The sequence below is a fragment of the Pseudophryne corroboree genome, chromosome 2 (assembly GCF_028390025.1).
Source record: "Pseudophryne corroboree isolate aPseCor3 chromosome 2, aPseCor3.hap2, whole genome shotgun sequence".
Classification (NCBI taxonomy): Eukaryota; Metazoa; Chordata; class Amphibia; order Anura; family Myobatrachidae; genus Pseudophryne; species Pseudophryne corroboree.
Genome location: NC_086445.1, coordinates 575,225,998 through 575,251,535, shown reverse-complemented (window position 1 = coordinate 575,251,535; position 25,538 = coordinate 575,225,998). Strand labels below are relative to the sequence as shown.

The 25,538-nt window shown below is 45.3% G+C and overlaps 1 protein-coding gene across 6 annotated transcripts in view; it reads left to right on the top strand.

The window, feature by feature from the left end:
- Window positions 1-7,552, top strand: part of C2H1orf216 (chromosome 2 C1orf216 homolog) — a 273,069-nt gene extending 265,517 nt beyond the window's left edge. For all 6 annotated transcript variants that reach the window (XM_063954459.1, XM_063954456.1, XM_063954457.1 and 3 more), the window contains one exon: window positions 6,435-7,552. In XM_063954459.1, the coding sequence (XP_063810529.1) occupies window positions 6,462-7,298 (837 nt within the window). In that variant the 5' untranslated portion in view covers window positions 6,435-6,461 and the 3' untranslated portion in view covers window positions 7,299-7,552. The remainder of the gene's footprint in view (window positions 1-6,434) is intronic.
- The last annotated feature ends 17,986 nt before the right edge of the window (window positions 7,553-25,538 follow it).

Here is a 25,538-nt window from a genome sequence, read left to right as displayed (position 1 = left end):
CTAGGTAATGCCTGAGCCACATCTGAGAAAGCCAGAAGAGCCCAACACTGCCCAGGCCCAAAATTAGAACTGGCTCTGCAACCACTAAACCCACCAGTATTGATTGTTGCAGGGCCTCAGTAGCGGCAAAACACTGACGGGCCTGGCTGTGCTTCTATGGCGGCACACCTGGAGACTGCACAGGGCACACTAATGTGCCACGGTACAGTGGTTGAAAAACACTAACATATAGTATAGCCATTTTGTAGCCAAGAGCTATTTATGTATATAAATAAAGAGGGACTCATTTCTCAGTATCAATGTGGCCCCTGGTAGATTACTACTACAGAATGACACAGAATCAGGAGTGTGTGAGGTAGCTGTCTCAGACAACAGCTTTGAAGGGGGCAGACAAGGGAATTCATTATTTATAAAATAGTCAAGTTTTTTTTATTCAAAAGTGTAAAGTAGTGGCATTTGCCTGATCTAATTTTGCTTAAAGGTTACACTACTTTGTATTTCTCTTATCTCGTAGAGGATGCTGGGGTTCCATTTAGTACCATGGGGTATAGATGGGTCCACTAGGAGCCACTGGCACTTTAAGAGTTTAATAGTGTGGGCTGACCCCTCCCTCTATGCCCCTCCTACCATACTCAGTTTAGAAAATGTGCCCGGAGGAGCCGGTCACAGCTAGGGGAGCTCCCAGGAGTTCTCTTCCAAAGTTCAGTATTTTCTAGAGTTTATGATTTTACAGGAAGGCTGCTGGCAACAATCTCCCTGCTTCGTGGGACTTAGGGGGGAGTAGGAACCAACTTAATACAGAGTTAATGGTTTTCTATTCCGCTGACAGGACATTGAGCTCCTGAGGGTTATGATCGCAAGCCCACGAGGCGACCGCTCACCCCCGCAGCGCGGCCGCCACCCCCTAACAGAGCCAGAAGATAGAAGAGTGGTGAGTACAGCGCCGGCGTCCCGGTTAGCGGGTCGCTGGCGGGTATGGCGGCACAAGGGTAGGAGCGTAGCTCACACAAGGCTGCGCTCCATGGAGGGCTCAGCAACATCTTATGTATGTCGGCGCTGGAGGGGCATCCTGAGCCAGCGCGCAAATCCTACACTGGTAAATAGCTAATAGGGGCTAATCCCACTGTTAGCACAAATTCCTTAGACAGTATAAATAATAAGTGCGGGAGAGCCGCGCATCATTGCGGGGGGCGGGGCTTCTCCTCAGAGCGGATTCAGCACTCACCAGCGTCATTTTCTCCCTGCAGATCAACAGAACACTGACAGGGAGCGCTGCCCTCCCCATAACTCCACTGCGGTACCAGGGTTTTATATATGGGGGGAGTGTACTTAGGTGCTAGTTAACCTATTAAGGTTACCTAGTCAGCGCTGGGTTTTTATTATAATAGCCTAAGAGGGCGCGGTGCGGCTGGCTCCTTATACTCTGTGACTCTCTGAAGGTACTCTGGGGAAAACTGTGTCTGACATTTTCCTGTGTGTATGTGTAAGTGTGCATATCCCACATTACCATGTCTAAGGACCTGTGTCCTGTGCTGCACAATGTTTATTTTCTCCTGAGGAGTCTATTCCATTTTCTCAAGACTGCAATATAATTTCTCAACCTTCTGGATCCGAACCCGCATGGGTGAATTCTTTAAGGGGGATGATGTCCCAGATTTCAGCAAAGATGTCACATACTGAAAAAGAGACGCAGTTTTTGAGAAAATCTGTGGAGGATATGATGTATCCAGCCCTCACTACTTTGTTTAAAATCCCACCTACATACCCACAAAAACGTGCACTTGCCCAGATAATGCAAGCTGACACTGATACCGGCTCTTATACATGGAACGGTGAGGGTGTGCAACTAATGACTGAAGTCATTAGGGATGTTTTGCATATTGCTGAGAAGGTTCCTGTGCAGGACGAGGAGACTTATTTTACCTTAAATAGGAGAGCCTTGCTTACCTTCCCTGCTTCAAAGGAGTTAAACTCCTTGTTTGAAAAGTCCTGGGAAAACACAGAGAAAAAATTCCAAATCCCTAAAAGAATTCTCATTGCTTTCCCTTTCCCTGAAGAGGATTGAAAGAAGTGGGAAAACCCACCTATAGTGGACGCTTCTGTATCTAGGTTGTCAAAAAAGGTTGTTTTACCTGTCCCTGGCACAGCCTCCTTAAAGGAGCCAGCTGACCGCAAGATTGAGACTACGCTCAAATCACTATACAATGCTACAGGAGTGGCTCTGAGACCCACTATTGCTTGTGCGTGGATTTCTAGAGCCATAGTAAAGTGGTCAGGCACCTTACTTGAGGAATTAGATTATATGGATAGGGGTGACATTGACTTGTTTTTACATCATATACAGGATTCTGCAGGCTTCATGGTAGAGGCCTGCTTAATGCAAGGGCTACATCCAGGGCTCTGGCTACATCAATAGTCTGCGGATGCAGAATCCAAGAAAAGTGTGGAGAACCTACCCTTCACAGGTGAGGCCCTGTTTGGGGATGCACTGGATATGTGGATATCCAAGGCAACTGCGGGTAAGTCGACCTTTCTTCCTTCTGCAGCTGCACCGACTAGGAAATCATATCCTACACATACACTGCAGTCCTTTCGAACTGCGAACTGTAAAAAATCCAAGGGTACCCCCACCTTCTTTAGAGAAGGTCGTTGGAAAATCCAGAAAACCTGCACCAACAGGATCCCAGGAACAGAACCCAGGTTCTGCTTCCTCAAAACTTCAGCATGACAGAGGTCCTCTCAGCCTGGAGATCGGGCAGGTGGAAGCGAGACTAAAAGATTTCAGTCACATCTGGGCGTCGTCATGCCTAGACCCTTGGGTAAAAGATGTTGTTGCCCAGGGGTACAGACTGGAATTTCAGGAACTCCCACCTCACTGATTCTTCAAATCAGGCTTACCAGCTTTGCTGACAAAATATACTATCCTGCAGGAAGCCATTCAAAAATTGGTACATACAAATGTCATTGTTCCAGTTCCACATCACCTACAAAACAGGGGTTACTACTCAAACCTGTTTGTGGTACCGAAACCGGACGGTTCGGTAAGACCAATATTGAACCTAAAGTCATTGAACCCCTACTTGAAGGTTTTCAAATTCAAGATGGAGTCTCTGAGAGCGGTGATCTCAGATCTGGAGGAGGGGGAGTTCCTAATATCCCTGGATATCAAGGATGCGTACCTTCACATTCCAATCTGGCCGCCTCACCAGGCCTATCTACGGTTTGCACTACAGAACTGCCACTATCAGTTCCAGACATTGCCATTTGGCCTCTCCACAGCTCCGAGGGTGTTCACCAAGGTTATGGAAGAGATTATGCTCCTCCGCAGCAAGCAGGGAGTGAGCATAATTCCATTTTGGACGGTCTACTGATAAAGGCATCCTCCAGGGAGAGGCTGTTGCAGAGTATTGCTCTATCAACTCAACTACTCCAGGATCTTGGGTGGATCCTGAACCTTCCAAAATCGCATTTCGAGCCGACAAGGAAACTGCCTTTCCTGGGGATGATACTCGACACAGAAGTACAGAGGGTGTTTCTACTAGTGGAGAAAGCATTGGTGATCCAATCAATAGTCCGGGTTTCGGTTCATCAGCGCATTTGCCTTCTGGGAAAGATGGTAGCCTCCTACGAGGCTCTGCAGTACTGAAGATTCCATGCAAGATTCTTCTAGCTGGATCTCCTGAACAAGTGGTCCGGATTGCATCTTCACATGCACCAGCAGATACGCCTGTCGCCGAAAGCCAGAATATCACTCCTTTGGTGGCTGCAGACTTCTCACCTACTTGAGGGCCGCAGGTTCGGGATTCAGAATTGGATCCTTCTAACCACGGATGCAAGTCTCTGAGGTTGGGGAGCAGTCACCCAGGGTAAAAACTTCCAAGGAAATGGTCATGTCAGGAATCTATCCTTCCAATAAACATTCTGGAACTAAGGGCCATATACAAGCGGCACATCTTCTGCAAGATCAAGCCATTTAGGTTCAGTCGGACAACGTCACAGCGGTGTCCTACATAACCAGGCTGGGTGGAACGAAGAGCAGACCTGCAATGTCAGAGGTAACTAAAATCCTCTTCTGGGCAGAAAGGCACGCGGTGGTGCTGTCGGCGATCTTCATTCCGGGAGTGGACAACTGGGAAGGAGACTTCCTCAGCAGACACGATCTCCATCCAGGAGAATGGGGCCTCCACCCGGGGTATTCGCAGAGGTAACAAGTCGATGGGGTGTACCTCAGATAGACATGATGGCCTCTCGCCTCAACAAGAAGCTTCGGAGGTACTGTTCCAGGTCAAGAGACCCACAAGCAGTGGCGGTGGACGCCCTGGTAACTCCGTGGGTGTTCCAGTCAATGTATGTGTTCCCGCCACTTCCACTCATCCCAAGGATTCTCAAACTAATAAAAAGAACAAGGGTTCAGGCGATCCTCATTGCACCGGACTGGCCAAGAAGGGCTTGGTACGCGGATCTTCTGGTATTACTGCTGGAGTATCCGAGGCCTCTTCCTCTTTGCGAGTAACTTCTACAACAGGGGCCGTTCGCCTATCAAGGCTTACCACAGCTACGTTTGACGGCATGGAGGTTTAACACCAGATCTTACCCTGGAAGGGCATTCCGAACAAAGTCATTCCTACTCTGATTCAAGCTAGGAAGGGAGTAACGTCTAAGCATTACCATCGGATTTGGAAAAAGTATGTGTCTTGGTGTGAATCCAAGAAGTTCCCTACGGTGGTGCTTCAACTAGGACGGTTTCTCCTCTTTCTGCAAGCAGGTGTGGATGTGGGCCTTCGCTTGGGCTCCATAAAGGTCCAGATTTCGGCTTTGTCCATTTTCTTCCAGAAACAATTGCCTGCTCTCTCTGAAGTTCAGACATTCTTGAAAGGAGTTCTGCACATCCAACCACCCTTTGTGCCTCCTACGGCACCTTGGGATCTTAATGTGGTGCTGCAGTTCCTGCAATCGGATTGGTTCGAACCTTTATAGGAGGTGGACTTAAAGTTTCTTACTTGGAAGGCGGTCACACTGTTGGCATTGGCATCTGCAAGACGTGTGTCAGAATTGGGGGCATTGTCGCACAAGAGCCCCTACTTGATTTTCCATGAGGATAGAGCTGAGCTCAGAATGCATCAGCAATTTCTTCCAAAGGTTGTGTCGGCTTTTCATATCAACCAACCTATTGTGGTGCCAGTGGCGACTGACACCTCGATTACCTCAAAGTCCTTGGATGCTGTGAGGGCTTTGAAAATATATGTGAAGAGAACTACTAGTCACAGGAAGTAGGACGCACTGTTTGTCCTTTATGATCCCAACAAGATTGGGTGTCCTGCTTCTAAGCAGATAATTTCTAGCTGGATCAGGCTTACTATCCAGCATGCTTATCCTACGGTAGGTTTGCCAATTCCAAATTCTGGGAGGCTGCCCGGGGTTGTCTCGGCTCTTCAACTTTGCCGAGCAGCTACTTGGTCAGGGTCGAACACGTTTGCTAAGTTCTACAAGTTCGATACTTTGGCCTCTGAGGACCTAAAGTTTGGTCGATCTGTTCTGCACTGGGAGCTTTGGTACATCCCCATGGTACTAAATGAACCCCAGCATCCTCTAGGACGTAAGAGAAAATAGGATTTTCTATACCTACCGGTAAATCCTTTTCTCGTAGTCCGTAGAGGATGCTGGTCGCCCGTCCAGTGCTTCGTATTCCTGCATTATTACTTAATTAAGTATTGTTGGTTCAGTCGTTGCTGAATCGTTTCAAGTTGGTTAGCTTGGCTTTCCTTTTGTTGTGTGTGAGCTGGTGTGAATCTCACCACTATCTGTGTATTTCCATCTCTCAAAGTATGTCCGTCTCCTCGGGCACAGTTTCTAGACTGAGTCTGGTAGGAGGGGCATAGAGGGAGGGGCCAGGCCACACTATTAAACTCCTAAAGTGCCGGTGGCTCCTAGTGGACCCGTCTATACCCCATGGTACTAAATGGAACCCCAGCATCCTCTACGGACTACGAGAAAATAATTTACCGGTAGGTATATAAAATCTTATTTTTAAAGTATGTACAATTTAAATAGAACTGTTTATGATAGTTTCTATAAAGGGTACAAGACATATTTCACTTACCGTCTCAGGCATTACAATGGGCAGGTATATCCCAGCATACAGTATACTACATCTAGGTTATCTAGAATGGTGAGAGACAAATTAGTTTTGATGAGGTCGCCGTTTGGATAGTAATGACTTCTTGGAACTTTATACCGCTTTATCTCACAACTAAATTATTTAGGGCATTTTCAAATCCAAATAGCATAGTGCTTTAAATCTATAGGTGTCTGCATCATTTGGTATCTTTTGGCTTTCTATGCCTATCTGTTAGTATATAAGAAACAACTATACATTGTAAAATGTAAACTGATATAATAAGGAGCTAATATTAATGTATTTACTGATTTACCAGGTAAACCTGAAAACAGTGTTGGGAGAAATGTTTGCCATACAGAAAACTGAATCCAGTCCTCATCAGTCTCCATTTTATGACACCAAGCCCTTGCCATTTTCCTGTGAGAAGGAGAGAAAGCAGGACACCAACTTTAACCTCTTGGAGGAGACGTATGATAAAAATGAGAACTGGAGGCAGGACAAGAGAGAAGGAGATGACCTAGAAAATAATGTAAAAAAAGACGAAGACCGAATTCCATTAGAAGATAATAGGACCAATATGAAGAAGATGGCAATGACACAACTGAGAGTTGCCAGGTCTGAAGGGATTAGTTTATCTTCATCAGAAGATGAAGTTAGGAGTCCACCAGAAGGTGAAGAGATTATGAAATTTGGAGGGGATACACTGGATATAGAGACAACTGGGGGTTGTAATGAATGGCCAGGTTCACCATTAGAAGACAATGGTTATGCCAGCAGCTCACTTAGCATTGATAGTCCTGACAGCAGTACTGGCAATGCATGGGAGGATGCCAGAGCCTCAGTCCTATCATCCCCGCAGCAGGAAGAGCCTGAGATGGAAAACTCTGAAGATGACTCTTCATCAGATTCAGAGTCATTAACGCTGACATTGACAGAAGCTTTCCAGAGTCTGCAGGACAAGGAAAGGCTAAAGGAACAGGAAAAGGAAAAACACCATGCACAATTAACAATGTATAGAAGGCTGGCTCTCTTAAGATGGATCAGAAGCCTCCAGCAAAGGGTGAAGGAGCAACAAAATAGGCTTCAGGAGAGCTTTGACACTATACTAGACAACCGAAAGGAGCTCTTGAAATACATCCAACATGGCTGCAGTAAGACGCCCACCAAGGAATCTACATGAGATCTTCAGAAAGTGAAAGTAGTACATCTTCAGTATCCAATAAACTGCTCATCCCTCATTCCAACATCTTTCAACATTGTCCCAGGACAGTGAATTAGGAAGAACATTTTGTGGACTATGATATGAAGTAAAATATGAATGACCATCATTACAGTTTTTACATACCGTACCTCGCCCAGTAGTAGAACTGAAGAAATAACTGGTGGATTTATTCACCCTTTTACTGTACATAAGTAATAAAATTATAAACATAATGATTATGTCTATTTAATTTGCTTGGTAAATCACGTGTAATTTGTTGGCTATGAATATTGCAACTTAGAGAACACTACATTTTTGTAACACTGACAATAAAGGGTTACATGTATTATTTTGTTTTCTCTTACGTCCTAGAGGATGCTGGGGACTCCGTAAGGACCATGGGGTATAGACGGGCTCCGCAGGAGATAGGGCACCTAAAAAGAACTTTGACTATGGGTGTGCACTGGCTCCTCCCTCTATGCCCCTCTTCCAGACCTCAGTTAGATCTTGTGCCCAGAGGAGAATGGGTGCACTGCAGAGAGCTCTCCAGAGTTTTCTGTGGAAAAAGAATTTTGTTAGGTTTTTTATTTTCAGGGAGTCCTGTTGGCAACAGGCTCCCTGCATCGTGGGACCGAGGAGAGAGAAGCAGAGCTGGCTTGTCAAGTTGGGCACTGCTTCTAAGCAGAGCCGGCCCTAGCCAATTTGATGCCCTAGGCAAAATTTTGTCTGGTGCCCCCTAGCTCCGCCGCTAGTTCTGCATCTGTACCTGCAACGCTCAGGTAGTGGGGCCCACCGGGGGGTTACCCTGTGGGCCAGTTCAACTCTGCACAATGCCACACAGTAATGACCATAATACATATAATTCCACACAGTAAAGGAACCTTACACATATGCCCCACATTAGTAATGCCCATAATACACATAATGCCACACAGTAATGCACCTTACACATATGCCCCACATTAGTAATGCCCATAATACACATATACTGCCACAGATACTGCCACACTTGCTGGTTATACAAAAAGATCAGTATCAAACATGTAGAAACTGTCCATTCTCTTCACTATTCAGTGTGTTTGCTGGTGTCTGTTACTCCCGTTAACTGCATGCACTTTACTTTATACTGTGGGAGCTAAATGCTCTGCCCTCCAGTCTGATGTGTCCAAAAGTCACGCTGCACTGATGTTTCATATAGAAATAGCACAACGCAACTTACTGACCACGTTACAGTGCTAGATGGCAGGGGAATTTTACGGTATGGACTGACTAGGAAATAAAGTGTGGGGAGAACACTGTCCATGTTATGTCCCTGCAGACACCTGGGGTTTGCACAGGGATAAGGGACACACACAGGATGGCAGGGTCCCCCTCCCCCATGTGCACAAGCAGTATAGGTGATGTCAGGTTTCTGTGAAGCAGTCTTCCACAATACACATGTGGTATCATAAGAAGCCATCCAGTAATAACCTTATATAGGCCCTCATTCCGAGTTGTTCGCTCGTTCTTTTTCATCGCATCGCAGTGAAAATCCGCTTAGTACGCATGCGCAAAGTTCGCACTGCGACTGCGCCAAGTAACTTTACTATGAAGAAAGTATTTTTACTCACGGCTTTTTCTTCGCTCCGGCGATCGTAATGTGATTGACAGGAAATGGGTGTTACTGGGCGGAAACACAGCGTTTCAGGGGCGTGTGGCTGAAAACGCTACCGTTTCCGGAAAAAACGCAGGAGTGGCCGGAGAAACGGTGGGAGTGCCTGGGCGAACGCTGGGTGTGTTTGTGACGTCAACCAGGAACGACAAGCACTGAACTGATCGCACAGGCAGAGTAAGTCTGGAGCTACTCTGAAACTGCTAAGTAGTTAGTAATCGCAATATTGCGAATACATCGGTCGCAATTTTAAGAAGCTAAGATTCACTCCCAGTAGGCGGCGGCTTAGCGTGTGTAACTCTGCTAAATTCGCCTTGCGACCGATCAACTCGGAATGAGGGCCATAGTCAGTAAAAATGTCACAGGTCCAGGAATTGCATTTACTGGGCTTCTGCTGTCTGTCTGAGGTCTCACAAGTCAGGGGCATTCAAGCATGTCAGATGAAGTTTAAGGCACAGTGTGCATTTTTTTTGACAAATGTAAACAGCAGTGTATACAAGTACTGATTGAATACATTTGGAAAGTAACAGTTAGTTTGCAGACTGTCCCTCTCAGCATGAGATGCTGCAGGGACATGCTTGGATGCCCCTAGACATGCTTGAATGCCCTAGGCAAATGCCTAGCCTGCCTATAGCTAAGGCCGGCTCTGCTTCTAAGGCTACTGGACACCATTAGCTCCAGAGGGAGTCGGAACACAGGTCTCACCTGGGGTTCGTTCCAGAGCCGCGCCGCCGTCCTCCTCACAGATGCCGAAGGTAGAAGCGGATAGAGAAGACAGAAGACATCTTAGGCGGCAGAAGACATCAGATCTTCATGAGGTAAGGCGCGCAGCGGTAAGCTGCGCGCCATTGCTCCCAGTCACACCCAGAGCAGCACTGAAGGGTGCAGGGCGCAGAGGGGGGCGCCCTGGGCAGCAATAAACCTCACATTTTGGCACAAATACAGTGGGATTAGACTGCGGAGGCAGTAAATCTCTGATCCCCCGCCATTTTATTGAAAAATCACTGGGACCGAAGCCCGCCGTCGGGTGGGCGGGGCTTGATCCTCAGCACTAACCAGCGCCATTTTCTCCACAGAAGCTGCATGAAAAAGAAAACGCTGGCTCCCTGGTCTCTCCCCTGCTGAACACAGGCTGGAAAAAAGAGGAGGGGGGCACTTTGGCGACGCAGTGAGTGGGAATTGACATAATATATATAAAAAGCGCTATCTGGATATATATTTTTTTTTCCAGTGTTGTTAAGCGCTGGTGTGTGCTGGCATACTCTTTCTCTGTCTCTCCTTAGGACCTGGTTGGGGTTTTGTCCCCTTATAGGTTAATCCCTGTGTGTGTGGGGTGTCGGTACGTGTGTGTCGACATGTCTGAGGCGGAAGGCTTCTCCAAGGAGGAGGTGGAGCAAATGAGTGGTGTGTCCCCGTCGGTTGTGCCGACTCCAGATTGGATGGACATGTGGCATACGTTGCATGCAAGTGTGGCATCTTTACATAAAAGGCTTGATAAGGCTGGTTTAGGGGGGACATCAGGCTGTCAATCTTCAGATTGGACCGACTCACAGGGCCCGTCGGGGTCTCAAAAGCGTCCCTTAACACAAGACACTACTACCGACACGGATTCTGATTCCAGTGTCGACTATGACGAAGTAAAATGGATCACAGAGGGACTATCTCATTTTAATGGTAATTAATAAACAGATGTTTTAATATTTTTTCCCTAATTCAATGATTACTTCCTTTGTTTCATAAGAGTGCGCCCACACAAGAGCTTTCTTTCTCTCCCCTTGCAAGTAGAAGTAAAATTGCACCCTAGGGTGACTAAAACCATTCAGTGTATGATTGTGGCAATAAGGGATGTGTTGCATATTGTGGATGAACCCTCGGTCCCCGACACAAGGGTCCACATGTTTAAGGAAAAGAAACAGATTATTAATTTTCCCACATCTCATGAATTAAATGAGTTCTTTGGAAAAGCTTGGGAGACTCCGGATAAGAGACCGCAGATCCCCAAAAGAATTTTTATGGCATACCCTTTCCCTAAGCAGGACAGGGAGATTTGGGAATCACCCCCCACTGTGGACAAGGCCCTGACGCGCTTGTCCGAGAAAGTGGCGCTACCGTCTCCTGACACAGCGGCCCTTAAGGACCCTGCAGATCGCAGGCAAGAAACTACCTTAAAGGGTATTTATTCTCATACTGGTGCTGTGTTAAGACCGACGATTGCGTCGGCATGGGTGTGTAGCGCAATTGCAGCTTGGACTATGGATAAGGATACTATATTCCTAACTCTAGCCCATATAAAAGACGCAGTCTTATTTATGAGGGATGCTCAAAGGGACATTGGATTGCTAGCTTCTAGGGCCAATGCGATGTCTATCTCAGCGAGAAGATCCTTATGGACTCGCCAATGGACGGGTGATGCGGATTCCAAAAAACATATTTAAGTACTACCCTATAAGGGTGATGTATTGTTTGAAGATGGGCTGACGGACCTGGTTTCCACAGCTACAGCAGGTAAATGAAATTTTTTACCATATATTCCCCAACAGCAAAAGAAAGCAATACCCTATCAAATGCAGTCCTTTTCGGTCGCACAAGTCCAAAAGAGGTAGGGGATCCTCTTTCCTCGCCAGAGGTAAGGGCAGAGGCAAGAGAGCACCTGCTTCGGCAGGTGCCCAGGAACAAAAGTCCTCCCCGGCTGCTCCAAAAACCACAGCATGACGCTGGGACTCCCCTGAGGGAGTCCGCACCGGTGGGGGCACGTCTTCGATTTTTCAATCAGGCCTGGGTCAGTTAGGACCTGAATCCCTGGGTGTTGGAAATAGTTTCCCAGGGTTACAAATTGGAATTCGAGGATGTGCCCCCGAGCCGATTTTTCAAATCGGCCCTACCAGCTTCCACATCGGAAAGGGATGTAGTGTTAGCTGCAATTCAAACGCTGTGTATACAGCAAGTGATAATCAAGGTTCCCTTGCACCAGCAGGGAAGAGGTTACTATTCAACCCTATTTGTGGTCCCGAAACCGGACGGTTCGGTCAGACCGATTTTGAATCTGAAATCCCTAAACCTGTACATAAAAAGATTCAAATTCAAAATGGAATCTCTCAGAGCAATAATAGCCAACATGGAGGAGGAGGAGTTTATGGTATCTCTGGACATAAAGGATGCGTACCTTCATGTCCCCATATATGCCCTCCATCAGGAATACCTGAGATTCGCTGTACAGGATTGTCATTACCAATTTCAGACGTTGCCGTTTGGACTTTCCACGGCCCCGAGGATTTTCACCAAGATAATGGCGGAAATGATGGTGGCCCTGCGCAAGCATGGAGTCACAATTATCCCATACTTGGACGATCTCCTGATAAAAGCGAGATCAAGGGAGAAATTGCTGAGCAGTGTGGCGCTTTCTCTGAGAGTGCTCCAGCAACACGGTTGGATTCTAAATCTACCGAAGTCACAGTTGATTCCGACAACTCGACTACCGTTCCTAGGTATGATACTGGATACGGAACAAATGAAGGTCTTCCTCCCAATAGAGAAAGCCCAAGACATCCAGAACATGGTCAGAGACCTGCTAAAACCGAAAAGGGTGTCAGTTCACCAATGCACTCGAGTTCTGGGGAAAATGGTGGCGGCCTACGAGGCCATTCCCTTCGGAAGGTTCCATGCAAGGACTTTTCAATGGGACCTTCTGGACAAGTGGTCCGGGTCCCATCTGCACTTACATCGGAAAATAACTCTGTCCCCAGGAACCAGAGTGTCCCTCCTGTGGTGGTTGCAAAGTGCTCACCTGCTGGAGGGTCGCCGGTTCGGGATTCAGGACTGGATCCTGGTTACCATGGACGCGAGCCTCCGAGGATGGGGAGCGGTTACACAGGGAAAGACTTTTCAGGGTCTTTGGTCAGACCAGGAGTCCTGTCTACACATCAATGTGTTGGAACTCAGGGCCATTTACAACGGCCTTCGACAAGCGGAGAGTTTTCTTCGAAACCTTCCGGTTCTGATTCAGTCAGACAATGTCACAGCAGTGGCTCATGTGAACCGCCAAGGCGGGACAAGAAGCAGAGTCGCGATGGCGGAAGCCACAAGGATCCTTCGCTGGGCGGAAAATCATGTAAACGCTCTGTCGGCTGTCTTCATTCCGGGAGTGGACAACTGGGAAGCAGACTTCCTCAGCAGACACGATCTCCATCCAGGAGAGTGGGGACTTCATCAAGAAGTCTTTGCAGACGTAACACGTCTTTGGGGAACTTGGCGTCACGCCTCAACAAAAAACTTCGGAGGTATTGCGCCAGGTCTCGGGACCCTCAGGCAGTAGCAGTAGACGCACTGGTAACACCGTGGGTGTTCGAATCGGTCTACGTGTTTCCTCCTCTTCCTCTCATCACGAAAGTGTTGAGGATCATAAGACGAAGAAGAGTACAGACGATACTCGTTGTCCCAGACTGGCCTCGAAGGGCGTGGTACTCAGATCTACAAGAGATGCTCACAGGAGACCCCTGGCCTCTTCCTCTGAGGGAAGACCTGTTGCAGCAGGGGCCCTGTGTATTTCAAGACTTACCGCGGTAACGTTTGATGGCATGGCGGTTGAACGCCGAATCCTAGCAAAAAAGGGGATTCCGGAAGAGGTCATCCCTACTTTAATAAAGGCTAGGAAGGAGGTCACGATAAAACATTATCACCGTATCTGGCGAAAGTATGTGTCTTGGTGTGAGACCAAGAATGCACCTACGGAAGATTTTCATCTGGGTCGTCTTCTCCACTTCCTACAGACAGGAGTGGATATGGGCCTGAAATTAGGCTCGGTTAAGGTACAGATTTCGGCCCTCTCGATTTTCTTTCAGAAGGAATTGGCATCTCTTCCAGAAGTCCAGACGTTTGTAAAGGGAGTGCTGCACATCCAGCCCCCTTTTGTGCCTCCAGTGGCACCATGGGACCTGAACGTGGTGTTGCAGTTCCTAAAATCACACTGGTTTGAACCGCTTAACAAGGTTGAGTTGAAATTTCTTACCTGTAAGGTGGTCATGTTGTTGGCCTTAGCATCAGCAAGGCGAGTGTCAGAATTGGCGGCTCTATCACACAAGAGCCCCTACTTGATTTTTCATGTGGATCGGGCTGAATTGAGGACACGTCCGCAATTTTTGCCTAAAGTGGTTTCGTCGTTCCATATGAATCAACCTATTGTGGTGCCTGTGGCTACCGGTGACCTGGAGGATTCCAGATCCCTGGACGTAGTCAGGGCCTTAAAAATGTATGTAGCCAGGACGGCTAGAATTAGGAAAACAGAGGCTCTGTTTGTCCTGTATGCGGCCAATAAGATTGGCGCTCCTGCTTCAAAGCAGACTATTGCTCGCTGGATCTGTAATACGATTCAGCAGGCTCACTCTACGGCTGGATTGCCGGTACCAAATTCGGTTAAGGCCAGGGGTTAAAGTGAGCCGGAACGGGGCGGAACTGCGTTCCGTCAGTTCCACTTGGAGATGGAACGCAGTTCCGCCTCCTCCGGCTCACCTAACCCGCTGTGTGCCGCCGCTGCTAGAAGATGCCGGGCGCCCGCTGGGATTGCGTTACCAGCGGGCGCCCGGCGGTAGCCGGAGGCAGGAGCTCAGTACTGAGCTCCGGCTTCCGGCTCTGTCACTGTGCGCTATGGGAGAGACGTCTCATAGTGCTGAGGAGCGGGTGCCGGAAGGAAGGACTGCAGCGGCCTGGGAGCGGGGATCAGTGAGTATGGTGATTTTTATTTTATTTTTTTCCCTATGTGTAGCGGCGCTTCCATTGGGGGGGGGGGGCATTACTACTGGGGGCTTTACTACTGTTAGCAAGCTACTGGGGGCATTACTAACGCGGGCTAACTGCTGGGGGCCAACTACTGGGTGGGGGGCATTACTACGGGAAGGGGGGCATTACTACTGTAGGCAAACTACTGGGGGCATTACTACTGGGGGGGCATTACTATTGTGGGCAAACTACTGGGGGCATTACTACTGGGGGGGTGGGCATTACTATTGTGGGCAAAATACTGGGGGCATTACTACTGGGGGGGGCATTACTATTGTGGGCATACTACTGGGGGCATTACTAATGGGGGCAAACTACAGGAGGGCATTACTACTGGGGGTATAACTACAGGGCATTACTACTTGGGGGCAAACTACAGTGGGGCATTACTACTGGGGGCTAAACTACATGGGGGCTAACTACTGAAGGCATTAGTAACGGGGGCATTACTCTTGGGGGCATTATAAACGGGGGCATTACTACTGGGGGCATTACTAACAGGTGCTTACTACTGGGGGCATTACAAACGGGGGCATTACTACTGGGGGCAAACTACAGGAGGGCATTACTACTGGGGGCAAACTACAGGAGGGCATTACTACTGGGGGCAAACTACAGTGGGGCATTACTACTGGAGGCTAAACTACATGGGGGCTAACTACTGAAGACATTACTAACGGGGGCTTACTACTGGGTGCATTACTACTGAGGGCATTACTACTGGGGGCATTACTACAGGGGGCAAACTACAGTAGGGCATTACTACAGGGTGGCTAAACTACTGGGGGCATAACTACAGGGGTTAAACTACTGGGGACATTACTACTTGGGGGCAAACTACAGGAGGGCATTACTACTGGGGGTATAACTACTGGGGTATTACTACTTGGGGCAAACTACAGGGGGGCATAACTACAAGGGTTAAACTACTGGGGGCTAAACTTAAAGGGGGCAAACTAAAAGGGGGCATAACTACAGGGGCTGAACTACAAGTGGTCAAACTACTGGGGGCATTACTAATGGGCATACTACATAGGGGCTAAACTACTGGGGTAATAACTGCAGGGGCATTACCACAGGGGGCATAACTACTGGGGCTAAATGACTGGGGGCATTACTACAGGCAACATTACTACTGGGGGCATTACCATTAAGTGCATTACTACTGGGGGCACTACTAATGAGGGCATTGTAAAGGGGGCACTTCATAAGGGGCATCACTGCTAGGGACATAAGGGGCACTACTATTGCGGGCATTGCATAAGGGGCACCACTACTATGGGTTCTATATAAGGGGCACTACCAGTAAAGTGGACATTGCATAAGGAGCACTACAACTGTGGGCATTGTATAAGGGGCGCTACTGCTGTGGGCATTATGTGTATTATGGGGTGCTACTACTGTGGGCATTGTTACTATTGTGTGAACACGCCCCTTTTTGAGGACACGTCCCCTTTTCTGGCGGCGCGCGCCTACGGCGCCGTGCAATTACTTCTTTATCTTCTTGGGGAGGGGGGTGAGTTCCACCACCTCTCTAGGACCACTTTAAGCACTGGTTAAGGCCCATTCCACTAGGAAGGTGGGCTCTTCTTGGGCGGCTGCCCGAGGCGTCTCGGCTTTACAACTTTGCCGAGCGGCGACTTGGTCGGGGTCAAACACTTTTGCTAAATTCTACAAGTTTGATACCCTGGCTGATGAGGACCTAGCGTTTGCTCAGTCGGTGCTGCAGAGTCGTCCGCACTCTCCCGCCCGATTGGATGCTTTGGTATAAACCCCATGGTCCTTATGGAGTCCCCAGCATCCTCTAGGACGTAAGAGAAAATAAGATTTTAAACCTACCGGTAAATCTATTTCTCCTAGTCCGTAGAGGATGCTGGGCGCCCGTCCCAGTGCGGAAACTCTGCAAGACTTGTATATAGTTGTTGCTTACATAAGGGTTATGTTACAGTTGACATCGGTCTTGGACCGTTACTGTTGTTTTTGTTCATACTGTTAACTGGTTATGTATGTTCCAGGTTACATGGTATGATTGGTGTGGGCTGGTATGAATCTTGCCCTTGGATTGCTAAATCCTGCCTTGTATTGTCCATCTCCTCTGGGCACAGTTCTCTAACTGAGGTCTGGAGGAGGGGCATAGAGGGAGGAGCCAGTGCACACCCATAGTCAAAGTTCTTTTTAGGTGCCCTATCTCCTGCGGAGCCCCTCTATACTCCATGGTCTTTACGGAGTCCCCAGCATCCTCTACGGACTAGGAGAAATAGATTTACCGGTAGGTTTAAAATCTTATTTTTTACATTACAGGTTGAGTATCCCATATCCAAATATTCCGAAATACGGAATATTCCGAAATACGGACTTTTTTGAGTGAGAGTGAGATAGTGAAACCTTTGTTTTTTGATGGCTCAATGTACACAAACATTGTTTAATACACAAAGTTATTAAAAATATTGTATTAAATGACCTTCAGACTGTGTGTATAAGGTGTATATGAAACATAAATTAATTGTGTGATGTAGACACACTTTGTTTAATGCACAAAGTTATAAAAAATATTGGCTAAAATTACCTTCAGGCTGTGTGTATAGGGTGTATATGTAACATAAATGCATTCTGTGCTTAGATTTAGGTCCCATCACCATGATATCTCATTATAGTATGCAATTATTCCAAAATACGGAAAAATACGATATCCAAAATACCTCTGGTCCCAAGCATTTTGGATAAGGGATACTCAACCTGTATAAATATAAAATTGAACATTAGCAGATTTAAATGCATGTACTCTAAATTGCAAATACATCATTAAAATAAGCAGAAATACAAGATATATGGCACCCCTGTAATGTTTACACTGTTGAAATGTAGACTGTCTTGTTTATTTTACATAATCCTCTCCATAACCTTAATGCTAACCCTTACCCTAACCTAATAAAAACGTTAACATTATGATAATGTTGACATTTCTTATATCAACATTCTGCCAATGATGACAGGTTTTCCTGGTGTCGACATCAATGAAGTCAACATTTTAGCCAAGTCATCATAATCAGTGTTTATCTTCTGCTAACATGATAGGCAACATTCCTACTGTATGCCATGGCATTATGGGATAAAAGTCTACAAAATGCATAGTGACAGGATTTTAAATAAATAAAAAAGCGATAGCAGCAATGTATTTATCAGTTTTCAAGACTTAGTACATCTCTCCCATGTTTAGAAATACTTTATATTCACTTGATAAAGTGACTGTAGAGTGATAAAGTACCAGCCAATCAGCTCCTAACTGCCATGTCACAGGCTGTGTTTGAAAAATTACAGGATCTGATTGGTTGGTAGTTTATCACTCTCCACTTTATTATTTTTCAAGGCTTATTACATCTGGCCCAAGGTTATCTTCTAAGAAATTGGGACATTAGAAAAAATGAATGGCATTCAGATTAATCAGAGTTAGGATTTCTGATTTTTATTATATTGAATTTCTATCCAGAAAATGTGCCGAGAAGAGTAACCATTTCTATTATGTCAGGGAGTGACATAAAGTGGATCTGAGACCAACAGCAACATATCAACTGCAAAATATGGATAATTTTATAGTTTCTGTTCTCAGTGGTATGCTGTGAAATGAGGGGTAAACATGGAAGGGGCTCAAATACCATGGACCACCCTGGCAAATGCCCAGTTGAATATAAAAACAGGAGGAAATATAGCCGTCTACTATTTGCAAGGGGCATCAGTGTTCAAGGACCTATTAAGTTCTATAAAATGAACCCCAGAGGAGTTAATTTAGGTGGTTTCAAGCCACTAAATGAAAAGCTTTTTTGGCATCCAAAAGATATTTTGACCATTCTGTCTCATGAGAAGCAGATTGAAGAACAGTAAGTGATTAACAAATATTGGTGACTGCATTTCTTCGACAGACAAACCCAGTCTTAGCCTCCTGAATAGTAGTAATAATAATATTAACTTACGACTACAGAATGCAAGAGATTTAGGTGGTCATTCCGAGTTGATCGCTAGCTGCATTCGTTCGCTGTGCAGCAATAAGGCAAAAAATCGGCACTTCTGCGCATATGTATGCGGCGCAATTCGCACTCGCGTCATACTATTACAACGAACGATGTAGTTTCACACATGGTCTACCGAAGCTTTTCAGTCGCACTGCTGGCCGCAGAGTGATTGACATGAAGTGGGCGTTTCTGGGTGTCAACTACCGTTTTCAGGGAGTGTTCGCAAAAACGCAGGCGTGCCAGCAAAAACGCAGGCGTGGCTGGGCGAACGCAGGGCGTGTTTGTGACGTCAAAACAGGAACTGAACAGTCTGAAGTGATCGCAAGCGGTGAGTAGGTCTGAAGCTACTCTGAAACTGCACAAAATTATTTTGTAGCCGCTCTGCGATCCTTTCGTTCGCACTTCTGCTAAGCTAAAATACACTCCCAGTGGGCGGCGGCATAGCGTTTGCACGACTGCTAAAAACTGCTAGCGAGTGATCAACTCGGAATGACCACCTTAGGCATTTGAATGTCAGAGTGCAAGGATGAGGAATTGAGAAGTATTGTGTTTGCCCCAAACTATAATGGTCTCTTTGAATTTTCCATACTTTCATGGCTTCAGATACTTTAAGTTTGGAGGAACATCAGTCGTGAGAAATAATTTAAATTCAGATCCTTTAATATGTTCCTTTAATACCACCAAATTAAGATTTTTGACAGGAGAGATTATCCAAATTGTCTATCTAGTAGAGTATATGAAGATGTGCCTTTTGCAAGGAACTATATTGTTACTGCAGCATAGAAAGATAGTGTGCTTGCCAAATTCTTGTTTATTTTTGGAAATTTGGCATGCCGTTTAAGATAACTAATCCTTTAAATCTTCATGAGCCTCCATACATTTAATAGATTGGCTCCATAGATTCCTTAATGTAACATACTTCCTCAGCGTAAAATACAAGTTTGATTCCTTGCATCATAATAAATCCCCAACCCATGAGCCAGCCAGTTGAGCCTCTAGTGATTAGAGATTTTTTTTTATGTCTGAGGCCGCAGGTTTGCCTGTAAAGGAAGATGACTGATCTCCGGTCTGCCTTAGATTGTTGTTCTTTTGCAGGTGTAGAAGGCATGAAAATATAAAAAACAAAAAGGAAAAAAGAAAATGGAATTTCCCTACCACTGGTAGTGGATAAGACACAGCTAACTAGATATGGACTAAGGCCCAGATTTATCAAGCCTTGGAGAGTGATAAATTGGACAGTGATAAACTACCAACCAATCAGCTCCATACTGTAACATGACAGTTAGAAGCTGGTTGGTTGATACTTTATCACCGTGCAATGTATCACTCTCCAATGCTTCATGAAGCTGGGCTTAGGTACCTAAATAGATCAGTTTGTTAGGAGTCAGACCTGAGAAAACTTAATAATAGGTGCCACTGTAATGTAAACAGATCAGGTCCAGGGGATGTTAGGGTCATCATGATTTACATATTGAAGGATTCACAGCTCACTCAATAGAATAGGAAGGGGAAAAACACATTAGCCTGAGGAATTTTTAGTCACATATAAATAAAATAGGCATAGTCGGCGAAGCGCATGTCATTTTAGGTAGAGTTATTGTGGTTAGAATCAGATCCAGTGGGTGCATACCTGGGCTGAAAAAAGCCCAGTAGGCTGAATAAAAAGAGTAAGGAAGCCTGCACTGGTAAGTAGTGGTTGGAGTGGTAAAGTCTGTTGGGTATGTCTATACCCACTGTAGCGTTCCATGTAAACTTTCTGCTGACTACTGAGTGCAATTGGTGGCGTATGTGAAGGCATCTAGTCTAGATATCAGCAGTGTCGGCAAATGCATCTCAGTTGGGAAGACTGCAGTACCTGGTCCAGAAAACTTACATCCAAGTTATGGTGAGCTAGACACCTTCTTCAACTTCTTGTGGATCACATAAGGTTGTGATTCAGCAGGAAACTGCAGCTAGCGGCTGAATAGTTTTAGGCAGAAATGTTGGTGTGGAACCAGAGCTTTGGAGCCGCATGTCTGTCCCAAGCAGAGTCCAAGCCATGCCCCCATATTTACATTTTAACAATAATACTATTATTATAGGGATGCCAGACAGGGGAATGTTATGTTAATAATTAAGAAATGATAGGGCCTACAAATTATAAAAGCAATATTTATTTCTATTTTTGTTAGTTTTTATTTATTTTACCAGGAAGTATGTCTTGATGGCAGTACGGATGTATTCAGTATAACCTTGATTTAACAGCAGCTGATATAAAGATCTGAGATACAGTACCCTTGGAGCAGCGTAGGTTCCCCTAAGGTGGGAAAAATTCAGGATCAGTACTGTGACATTGAAGGACTTAATGTGCTCAGTGGAGAAGCACAGCCTGAAGTGTTCACATAAAACACAATGTAGAGAGCGACAACAATCAATTGTCATTAATGATATTCACATACTATAATAGGCAGTGTGTTGAGCAGAATTTCACAATACTCCTTTGCGCATGGATTATAGTTTTTTTTTTGTATAATCATTTCTACATATATAAGCCTATTTGTCAAATAGTAGTTATGGTATATCCCTTGAAAACACCCACTAATGGTTGGTACCCACTAATATTAAGTATCTCTGAATGTAACATTGAGGGATTGCGAAAGATAACTCTGATATCTGCTGCAGTCCCTTCATTTCCGACAGCAGAAGGTTTCTATGGGGGCTGCTAGACTGTCAGATTTCAAATCGTCTTCAGATGGCGTTAGCCCCTGTTACCTATGTGCCTTGTCGACAATGGTCTCTCGTGCGTGCCTGGTAAGCCGACCGTGCATGCGTTGTACTACTGGAGAAGTGTAGTGAACGGATTAGAGATCTCTTTGGAACCCCTGTTTCTGTATGTGTTTTTTAATACATATGGGCAAAACCTGATTTCTTATTGCCACGAATAGTGATGATACCCAAATTATAATTATGATTAATAAATATTCCCCATACAGTAATACTTACATAGCTATATACAGAAGTAACTTGTTTTCTTCCCTTATTTTTGCGACATTCCTATTCTGAGTTGCAAAAAACCTAATAGCATCTGTCTTTCTGTGTCATTAACCATTTTGTTGCAGCAAGAATGGGTAAACTGTCTTATGGGAGTGTCATGTATATATATATATATATATATATATATATATATAATCAAGTGGTAGACACCCGTAAACAGGTGTGTAGTCACGGCATGGCACAGCAGGTTTTCAAATGAAGCTTATATGTTAGTTTATTGACGTTTTGGGGCTACAGACCTCAGAAGTAAAGCAACCCATATATATAAACACACACAAGGTCTGGTTATTAAATAAGAAGACTGTACTTGTAAAAAATAAACCATACTGCATGAGAAAGAAGGGAGTGGGGGAACACTGACCTTGAACTATCCCAAAATGGTTTTGCAAGTTTCACCCCTCTCGCTTAGATAGTTTGCTGACATCCAGCGTTCAAAGAAGTTGTGTTTTTCTTGCGGGTTGTAAAAATTGAACATAATGCCCACCAAATCTTTTTTATACTAACCAAGGCTTACAGAGCAGATTGTATGTCACGTGCACTTGTGTTTGAGTGGCCCAAAAGATTTAGTGACAGTCATGAGGATCTTGAAGATGATAAACTTCCCGGAAGGCCTTGCACATCAAAAACAAACGAAAGTCTGGAAAACATTGAGAGAACTGACCGTCTACTCTGCATCCAAATTATAGCAGAAATCTACAAAGAATCTGTTAGGCAAGTTTTCTTTTAAGATCTTAACATGACAAAAGTTTGAGCTAAGATAGTTCCAATGCTTCTCACTGCTGAGCAGAAAGAAAATTGAAACACATTTTATACAGATATCTTTTTCAAATTCAAGCGGATTTGCATTTTTTTTAGATAAAGTTATTACCTGCAATGAAACATGGATCTTCCAGTACGATCCAGAGTCAAAATGCCAGTCCATGCACTGGAAAACACCATCAGCACCAAGAATGAAGAAAGCACGTCAAAGCAAATCCAAATTCAAAGCCATGTTAATTATCTTTGATATTAAGGTGTTAGTTTTGGCAGACTGGGTACCAGAAGGTGCAACAGTGGGAATCAGTGTGATTTCCCGGCGGACGGGATGCCAGCGGTCACAATACCAACGCGGGCATCACGATACTTCAAATCCTGACAGGGGCGAGGTAAGTATGTTCCCCCCTACCCCTAACCCTCCCTTCCCACAGCCTAACTTTAAGCCTCCCCTCTTAGTGCCTAAATATAACCCCCCCCCCCACCCCCCCGTGTGGTATCTAACCCTAATCCCCTTTCCCGCAGCCTAACCTGCCTGCTATACTTACGGTCGGGATGCCATCTATCAGGATTCAGGCATCAGCATTCTGACGGGTGTTGGGATATCTGTATTCTGACGGGTGTCGGGATTCCGGCTGCTGGGATCCCGACAGCTGGCATCTTAACCACATCCCCAACAGTGAATCAACATTACTACAAACAAAAATAAATTCTAGAAACGTTGCAGGAAAGAATCAGAAGAAAAAGGCCAGAATTGTGGTAAAATGGTTTCATCCTCCACCAGAACAACGCACCAGCCCACACAGTTCTCTCTGTGAAACAGTTGTTGGACGAGAAACAGATTGCAGTACTAGAACACTCTCCATATTCACCAGTCCTAGCACCGCAAATCTGTATTCAAAGGAAACCCGTTTTGCATCAGTTACTGAGGTGAAGAAGAAAACGACAGCACAGTTTTGACCAATGGAAAATGAGAATGCAGCGATATGTGGATGTGGAAGAGAAGTACTGTACATAGAAGGGGAATAGAGCTAAAATGTACTTAGTATAATGAAACATATATTATAGCATCAGTCTTGTTATTTAATAGCTGCAAGCTTTAAAGCATTGATCAATCCATGAACCAAAACTCCATCATTTATTTATTTATTTATGTATTAAGGTGAGTGAGCTTACTACGGTGAGTGCAGGTGTGTACCAAGTGTCGGCGGATTTCTGAAAAAAATAAATAAATAATGTAAATGTTGATTTACTTACAGGACTAAAAGCAACACTATAAAAATACATTCAATACACTTTAAAATGGAGCCGCTGCGGCCGCTGTAATCAATCCTTAGCCCACGTACTTTTTACACAGTTAGCGTACAAAGCCCCGTACCGTGTACGTACTTTGCGTACAAACGCTGCGATGGTCGTACAAAGTACACGCGGTGCGTACACACACAAAGACACGCCGTGAGCACTTTGCAGCTACACGTGTGACTAGATTACACTTATATAACACTAGCAGGGAAAGAGAGACATGACACCAATTTGTATTTCAAAGACTATGTTGGGATCTGACGCACCAACGGTTCTTTACTAGCAGGGGGTTACAATAATAACAATACAATACAATAAGAAAATGGCTACAGTCAATGGTACATACGTTTGGTTTCACCTGCGCTTCCCGGTCCGGTCCTCAGTCATCAAGGTAGATGACCTTCAGAGTCTGTGAGAGTGACCTGGCCTGCAACTGGCTTTTTATACATTTGTCCAAAACCTAACACAATGGAGACTGTAGTCTCTTTGTCCATTGGACACAGGGATGGTCATTTACAGTACAGGAGAGGTCATAGGTCAGTTTGAATAGGTGGACGATGTCTGTTCCAGGTGCAGTTGCAGATGTTCTCCTATGGGTTCCCACCGCATATCAAGTGTACAGTAAATACAGTTAATATTTATATTCTGCTCCTGCGCATAACTATTCTCAGGAGCGTGCGATCTTCTGCAAACTAACACCGGAATATTGCTCTTAAAATACCCTACAGCTGGATACCAAACACCACCTTATAACCTAGTTCTGTCCCCTCCTATCCTGTAAAGGTGAATCCCTTTGTTCTTATACCATTTTAACAAGTGTAACTTGCTGGTGTGGTGCAGGGAGACTATGTGTACATTGGGGGTAATTCCAAGTTGATCGCAGCAGGAAATTTTTTAGCAGTTGGGCAAAACCATGTGCACTGCAGGGGAGGCAGATATAACATGTGCAGAGAGAGTTAGATTTGGGTGGGTTATTTTGTTTCTGTTCAGGGTAAATACTGGCTGCTTTATTTTTACACTGCAAATTAGATTGCAGATTGAACACACCACACCCAAATCTAACTCTCTCTGCAAATGTTATATCTGCCTCCAACTGCAGTGCACATGGTTTTGCCCAGTTGCTAAAAAATGTCCTGCTGCGATCAACTTGGAATTACCCCCATTGTGCACTATTTGGATTAAATGTGTAATATGTTTTTATGGCTTTTCCATGCGATTACAAACACTACCATAATTACTCATACCACGTGCTAATACGCAGGACCGTGGGAGCGACCATACGCAAATTGTGAATATGCGCACGCACAGCAGAACAAGTACGCGCACGGAGGCCATCTGTGTGTAGTTTGTACGTGACGTGTGTACTGCAATATTTTTCGACTTCGACAGTCCACCCTTTGGCAGTCATCAATAACTGCCACTAACTAATCAATAAGCAGAAAAATATTACCTATACAATATATACAGAAGCTTGGATGATCGGGGGAGAGTTGTAGGTGGGAAAAGTATAACCTAGAGCGATGGTAAAAAGCATGTATGTATGAATTCATGTCTGAGGGCCATGTATCATCGTGCAGTATATGTTCTAAATAATCTTCGAGGTATTGCGAAGTATACATTAAATCCTTCTCATCCCGTATTAAGGGTCTGTAAATGGGCAAACAAACACTACCGAGCTCTTTTCGGTTTCTTATTCCAACA